At 45.7% G+C, this 8,001-nt stretch overlaps 1 protein-coding gene across 1 annotated transcript; it reads left to right on the forward strand.

Annotated features, from left to right (window-relative positions):
• The first annotated feature begins 939 nt into the window (after window positions 1–939).
• On the forward strand, window positions 940–4,160 carry HMGB3 (high mobility group box 3). Its single transcript, XM_026848708.1, has 4 exons — window positions 940–1,132; window positions 1,643–1,782; window positions 2,274–2,448; window positions 3,007–4,160. The coding sequence occupies exons 1-4, from the start codon at window positions 983–985 to the stop codon at window positions 3,148–3,150; spliced, it is 609 nt and encodes a 202-aa protein (XP_026704509.1). The 5' UTR covers window positions 940–982; the 3' UTR covers window positions 3,151–4,160.
• Window positions 4,161–8,001: the final 3,841 nt, after the last annotated feature.

Consider the following 8,001-nt stretch of genomic DNA (forward strand, 5'->3'; position numbering starts at 1 on the left):
CCGCGCCCGCGGAGCGCTGTCGGCCGGCAGCGGAATCCCGCCGAGCTCCGGGAGCGGCCGGGGCGGGAGAGGGCGGCTGAAAGCCACTTTTGCTGCGCGTGGAGGGGTTAACAGGCACAATTAAATATTAACGCTGTGCTAATAAAAATTAAATTTTCAAATGCTTGAGAAGCTGTAAATAGGAAATATTGCTGCGGGATTTTTTTTTTTCCAGAGGGGGGAAAAAAAATAATACGGAAGAAGGGGAAAGAAACACAGCCCAAAAGTTAGCATCATCCTCTCAGTGACTTGCTAATCACATCTTTGCACTGACCACTATGCCTCCGAACATGTGTCACTTGGTGGAGCAAGAGCAAGCACTGCTCACCTCGCGGAGCTCCACGGGTCCTATTGTGTTTAAAACTAGCCTTTATCTGCACACATTCTTATACTAGAAAGGTTATTGCACTTTTAGGGGGGAAAAATAATCTGTCCCGTATTTTTACCTGGACAGCTGCTCCTAACGTGAGCTCCAGCTACTAAAGATGTAAGCCGTAGCCTGGCCCTGCGTGTGCCACTCAAACCCCAGTGCGGTAGCCAACTAAACCAAATATTTTATAGTGGCTCATACATAACTTGCAATGGGCTGAAGGATGTATATTTAATAGCTTGTCTCCAGTCTTTGGACGTAATAGAAATATATATGTGGATCTAGAACTGAAATCCAGTGATTGGTTTTGCTTGGCTCAAGTCTGCAACCCGAGTTGAGGAGGAATGAAATTATTAAGCCTCTGTATGAGGGATGAGAAGAGGTGCTGGGGGGAAGGAAGGGATGTGTTGCTGATGGGACATCACTTCAGGGGATGGTGGGGGTGTGTGCGTGTATTTATATGAATATATGCACACCATATATGTGTGTACACATAAGTATACGCATTCATCCATACACACATTCACTTGTTATTTTTTCCCCCCCTACTTCCCTCTTCCTTACAGAGTCAAGATGGCTAAAGGTGATCCGAAGAAGCCCAAGGGCAAGATGTCTGCCTATGCCTTCTTTGTGCAGACGTGCCGTGAGGAACATAAGAAAAAGAACCCAGAGGTTCCAGTCAACTTTGCAGAGTTTTCCAAGAAATGCTCGGAGAGGTGGAAGGTACCTTAGTTCATGACTTCCTGAAGGGATGACTTATGCTGTCTGCTAGGATGATGTGTGTGTGTCTGAACACAACAGGAGCTGGTGCTGGTTTGGTCTGTGTGACGTTCTTGGCAAGGCCGTTGACTGGGTGCTGCTGATGCCTGTCACGATTGCGAAGGCTTCAGCCCAGTGTATCTGCCCATTCAGGTGCTTCTGCTGCAGCCTGGGCTCTTTTCCTGCTTCCAAGCAGTGCCCTTCAGCAGCCACCTCCTTCCAGGCCCGTGTCCTCAAGGAGGACTCTGGCTGTGCTTGTCCCATTCCCATTGCTGCCCTCTCGCCGAGTATGCCAGCTGTGGCTGCAGTCCCTGGTACAGGACCTTCGCCCCCAAGGTGGTCCAGTTAGAAAACAAACAAATCCTGAAACTCCCCTGTCGAGTCAGTATGTGTCGGCTTGTTTACTTACAAGTTTGCCAGCTATTGAACAGTTGGGTAATCACAGGTTTGGTGTCTTGTTTTTTGGTTTTTTAGACCATGTCGAGCAAGGAGAAGGCTAAATTTGATGAAATGGCAAAGGCTGATAAGGTACGATATGATAGAGAAATGAAGGACTATGGACCAGCTAAGGGTGGCAAGAAGAAGAAGGACCCCAATGCCCCAAAACGGCCACCGTAAGTAACTTTGAGGTGTTAAATGAATACGTATTTTAGTTTGTTTTCACACACTGTAACACAGCCGATAGGTTTCCATAAAGTAAGTAGATAGGGTATACTGTTGGTATGGCTGTATTGGTAATATTCATAGCTTACTGGTACTGTCTTGTAAATCTTGTAGGCAGCTTGTAATCTTGAGCATGTAGAGCACTCACAGAAGCTGTGCTACTTGGTGACAGTGAGACTTGTGTGCCTAAGATGAAATCGTGTTGGGGGCATAGACAACACAACTAAAAACAGTATTGAGTTAAAGCTGTGGGTCTGGGCCTCAGTAAAATCAAAACATGTTTGGGTTTGTGGTTTGTTTTGGTTTTTTGAAGTTAAAAAAAAAGCATGTCTACTCAGTGTGTGTGTGCATGTGTGAATGTTGTGGGTGAGGGATGGCGAAAGGAGGTGTGACCCAGACATGCTGTTGTGGTGCTGACTGTCCTCTGGTGCTTCTCCCCAAGGTCTGGCTTCTTCCTCTTCTGTTCAGAGTTCCGCCCCAAGATCAAGTCCACAAACCCTGGCATATCCATCGGGGATGTAGCAAAGAAACTGGGTGAAATGTGGAACAACCTCAGTGATGGTGAAAAGCAGCCTTACAATAATAAGGCAGCTAAACTGAAGGAGAAGTACGAGAAGGTAAGGCTAGTTTTCACTTGTGCCTCTTCCATACCTGCTCTCGTGTTGCTGTATTTCTGGAACATAGACCCAGCGGAGGCGGCCCCAGCGTAGTGAGTATCTCCAGCTTGCAGACCCGTTCTCACGGCACTGTGCTACGCAGCCGAGCTTTGCGTACGGTGGGACAGAGTAGGTTAGAGAGCCACGGGCGGATCCGGTCAGGAGGGAGAGCTTTCCCCCAGTGCTGCGCAGCAGCACCTGCTCATGTTGCTCCAGCAAAGGGTTTGCTGTGCTGTTAAAGGAGTCTTGTCCCATTAGCAGGAAACTTTTAAGAGAGGCTGGGTTGTCTTCTCCTCCTCAAAGAAATGACTGTGAATGCAGGGTTCAAGCCCTCCATCATCCGGAGGCAGTTGAATACGCTTAGATGTCTGCATACCTGTGTACTGTACTGCTGGCTGTCTCCTCTTGTGGGGGTGCAGCTGTGGAATGCCGGTCCCTTTACATTAACGCCTGCTGCTGTACAAATGCTGTATGTGTTTGCTGCTTAGAGCAAATTAAGACATCCCCTTGACTTTGCAGGATGTTGCAGACTACAAGTCTAAAGGAAAGTTTGATGGCGCAAAGGGAGCAGCAACCAAAGCTGCTCGGAAAAAGGTAGAGGAAGAAGATGAAGAGGAGGAGGAGGATGAAGAAGAGGAGGATGAAGATGATGATGATGAATAAAACTGTACAATACTTGTCTCCATGTGAATACCATAGAGTAGGGGAAACACCATAAATGAAGCACCTCTTATTTGAGATGGTGTCTCTTGCCCTTATTAGGCTTAATTAAAAAAAAAAAAAATTTGGATTCCGATCGCGTTGTAGTTTCTAAAAGTGCTCTAGAAATTGTAACTGGTTTACATGAAGTGGCCATGGGTGTAGTGAGCACCCTGAAACTGTATCAAAGTTGTACATATTTCCAAACATTTTTAAAATGAAAAGGCGCTCTAGTGTTCTCCTAACTCTGTGCACTTTGCTGTTGGTGTAACAAAGCATTTAAAAATGTTTCAAGCATTTTTTTAATTTGTAAGGTGGTGTTACTATATGGTTATTGGCTAGAAAATCCTGGGTTATAAACTGTACATATCTATAGTTTGTAAAAACTAGACAGATTCTTGTGGTACATGCTTAGAGTTATGATGCCTTAGAGGAGCAGTGATTACTTGGAAAGGCTGTACGTTCCCCGGGGTGCCATGGCCCAAAGCATGCACTGTGAGGGTAGATCTATTTACACTACAGTGGGCGTCCATTTAGCTTAAAGTTGTCTTTCTGTATATAGTGAAATAGCATTCTGCTGCCATTCTTAGTTGTGGAAGGGGGTTCAGCTGGCATGAGAAGTGTATGGATTTTTTTAGTTAAGTGCGGTAGTTTTTAAACTGAAACTGTAGACATCTCTTCATCGTCAACTAAGTGAAGAGCCAGTGCAGCAACTGAAGTTCAAAAACACTCTGTACTTAAACGAATTTGCAACGTTCTGTTTTTTTTGTATGTTTAGAATGCTGAAATGTTTTTGAAGCAAAATAAACAGTATTACATTTTTAAAACTGTTCTTGACAACACTCTAAATTTCTGGTTTAAAAGGATCTTAACAACAGCAAGAGGTTCATCTTGAAGTCTGTGGCATCCCTCAGGGCTGGTGACTTAGGAAACATTCTGACTCAAGGATTTAAAAAAAAATAAAAATAAAAATATGGTGGCCAGCCAAAACTGGCTGAATTGAAAGAGATGGCTGCTCCAGCTAATATGCAATCGTAACTGTTTATGGCTGAGTGGCATAAGATGCTATGCAAGTTTGAACTTTATTACTTGAACTTGGGAGCCTAAATGAACATTCATGACGTAATTGTTTGTTTGTGTGTGTATATAGCAGCATTCAGAGATGCAGAGAAAGGTAGGTGGCTAGGAATGAGGCTGACACCATGGAATAAGTATAAAAGCATAGTTTGGATTTTTTTTTCAGTTGTGTTGGGTAAATTTATAGCCCAAATGCATTGCTGTACATATTAAAATGTGCCTTTTTTGTCCTGTGTTAAACTGTTTCAGACTTGTGGTTTTTTCTAGCATCTTGATTCGTGGCAGGAGCCAGGCGCCTAGTCTTAACTCCCTACTGAAGTAGGAGTGTGGCACAGGTACTTAGTCTGTGTCCTTTCTCTGATGCAAGTTTTAATAGGAACTGGGTGCTGTGAGGTGGGTTGGTGGAGCGACGCAGGTATCTTTCCCCTTTGGTGACCAGCTGGCTGTGTTGCAGTCTTTCTGTCTTTCCAAATGCAAGCAGGGGATATTTTGCAGCCCATGGAAGGGAAAGGTAATACCTGGCCTCTAGCTGGTGACTCTAAGCTGCTTCCTCCCTAGCATAAAAACTGCACAAACTGGGAAAACTGTAGCACCCCATCGCTGTGCTTGAATTCCTTCCTTGTGCTGGCTGTAGTTAGCAGTCGGTGTTTGCCTGGCAGCGAGGAGGTGGGGGTGTGAGGATATTTGCGCTAATAGCAGGTCAAAGTTGCAGGCTGCTGTGTGCAGCTGACTTAAGAGGACAGGGTAACTCATTAGTGTAAACTGTGGGTATGGGCTGCTGCTGCTTCATTTGAGCCAAACTGCAGATTAATGAGGGCCAGGCTTACAGGTACTAACTACTTCTAATGTGGCTAAAACTGCTCCGTTGCCTAACTGGGTAGCACATCTGGCTTCCTGTAACTTCAACAACCATAGGATCTTGCCAAAGCAGTCCAATCTAGTGTTGAGATGGACTAGAACCTGAAAGCAAAACCAAGCAAACCTTGGTAACAGATGAAGCAAGCTAATAAACCTTCACGAAACAGCAACATGTGGCAACTTTTTTCTTAAGGCGGCTAAGTTACAGTTGGATCACTTAAAAATACTTCTATAATTGCTTAATTATGGTGATTCTTAGTGTCTTTAATGCACAGAAAAACCAAGTGTGAAATTTGCCCTCATTTTGTGGGAAGTGACAGCTTTATTCAGGCTTTTAAAACGCATCTGGAGAAGAAATGGGTACCTTTGTATTTGTCACCCTTTCTCCACGTCTTCTAATGCAAGGGAGAAGGCAACTGGAGATGTCTGCATGTGGAAATTTGTCGGGGAAGTGGTGGAGCAGAAGAGAAAAGCAATGGCATCATTTCAGGACCTGTAATACTGTTTCTATTGTCTAGTTGGCAAAATCTCCCCTTAGCCACATATGGGAATTAGTGTAGATCACTGCTGCGCAAATCGAGCTTGGCTTTGAATTAACTGCTAGTGAGCTGAGCCCCTATTGATAGTATTAGCAAATAAGAACTAGAGCTGACACCTCTTTGTCTTCGTTATATTGGAAATCTATCGAGTACCAGGGCTTGATTAAGGTCTTGGACCTTATGGTGCACTACCTATTCCTGCTCTGCGAGTTTCTAAAATATGGCATGCCTCGGGGATGCTGTTCAATACAGTGCTAGCGCAGGACTCTGGGGACTCGGGTTTGGATATTGCACATGTAGTGATGATTTTTCCCCCAATACTCTTGCCATTGATAAATACCATAGTGTGAATGTATATAAATAACAGATGATTACCCCTGCACCACCACTGTTTTTTGTGTTCTGAGATGTCATCTCAAATACCGGGAACTGCTTAATTTCACTCAGCTCCATTTTTTGATAGAACACTCTCCAAACGCTCTTTCTCTCTTAAATTCTTGTTGGTGTTTCAGAGGAGGCATTTCTGCTTTGGGCTCCTGTACAGCTAAAACTTCTAGTTCAACTGTAGTCCCAAGCCAAGCAGAGTAAATACGGATTTTATTAACTGCATTATCTGTAGAGAAGGATAATGATAAAGTAGGTGTGGGGAAAGGGAGGTGGGGGATGAAGAGAGACTCTTCCACAAATTTGTCAGAGCTGACTGTGAGACTGCTTGTGTTCCTAAAATGTGGTTTGTTGGGTGCCCTCTGTGCCTGATGAAGTCAGGCTGAGGCAGGCTCTGAGGACAAGGGGCTCAGTTAAAAAAAAGGGACAGTGCCAGTACTGCAGCTGCCTGCTTGCTGTGCTGGGGAAGCAGAGGATGGCTCAGCGGAGTGGGGTGGTCCGTCTGGATGCCTAAAACAGTGGCAGAGGGGTGAGATCTTTTGCTCAAGGGAACGTGTCTTCTGGTGCTGATGGTGGGCAGCGGCAGGCAGGGTGCTGACCCACGTCCTGCAAATCATTTCCCATGGTTGGTACTGTTTGATTTGCACGCAGGACTACATGTAGTCTCGAGAACACAGTCACTACCAAAATACACCACATCCCTCTGAAATTAAACCAACTGGGGGGCAATGGGATGAACGGGAGTGGTAAGCTGCTCTGTGCAGGCCAGAGCCTGCCTCTGCTGAAGGCGAGCCCAGCAGTCTATTAGCACGGCCCAGGGAGGCAGAGGAGCGATGTTGTCTTGCTGCTTTGTAGCCTATACGTTTCTAAATTCAGTTGAAATGTGGTGTGAGCTGAATGTGAGCCCTTAAGACTAGAGGGGGGGCTCCCAGGGAGGGGCTGCATCAGGGAAATCCCACCACAGGTGTAAGGTTAGCTCCCCACAAGCAGTCGCAAGGAAAACTGCTGCAGGATGGTTTCCTACTGCTCATGTTGGTATCCTAATGCATCTGTGGGGAAGCAGTGCATTAATTTTTCTGTAATAAAATTAATTAAAAATCCTAGTCCAAATGCATATTGAATCAATTAGCAGAGAACGGCTGCAGCTCTAACAGAGGTCCATAGGAAGGTGAGAGTCTGCTTTGGGGATTGTACTGGGGATACAGGCACAGTCAAAACATCTCTCTTATCTGCACCCTTTGAAAAGCTGATTTTTACGTAGTTTTATTCAATCCTAATAAACCCTGCAGGAACAGCAGCGTGGTGCGAGGGCTTCTCTTGGCTCTGGCTCAGGCAGTGGCAGGTGAATGACTTTTTGCTTCCAGCCTCCAGCACAATTCTGGCAGCCGCCTCGAGTTTATGTTTTCCCTCTGTTCACTCAGGCTGTTGGTCCGTAAGCAGAGAAACATCCCCTAAATAAGCTGTCTCTTGCTGAGGGTTTTGGGAAGCAGGGCTTGGATGGGGAGAAGCAGCCTTGCTGGGGTGAGAGCAGGATGGTGCATTTATGGCCACGCTGCTGTTTGCTTTCTGCCAAGCTTCATGCTCCCCTCTATGAATGTTAGCCTAAGCTCCGTCTCCTCTAAAAGATAATGGGAGGAACTGTGAGAAGTGACATACTTTTCTTTCTGCCAGGGCTGCACCACATTTTAATGCAATAACTGAACTGCAAATTGCAGCTACATTGCAAACCAAAGTGTGCTGGAGAGCCCCTTACCAAAAGGTTGCTCTCTAAATGTTTCAGCTTGCAGTGGGAAGGGACCGAATAACCAGAATGCCTGATGGGGGGGTTTCATGCTCTATGAGGTGTCTTCATCTCTTTCCAGCAGGCCAGGTTCCAGTGGGAGGGTGCTGTGTACCCGCTTTGGCTTGGGCAACATTTGGCAACCTGTGTTCAGAGCACTCTGCAAACATCTCATCC

The sequence above is a fragment of the Athene cunicularia genome, assembly GCF_003259725.1.
Source record: "Athene cunicularia isolate RWA chromosome 4 unlocalized genomic scaffold, athCun1 chr4_part3, whole genome shotgun sequence".
Taxonomy (NCBI): domain Eukaryota; kingdom Metazoa; phylum Chordata; class Aves; order Strigiformes; family Strigidae; genus Athene; species Athene cunicularia.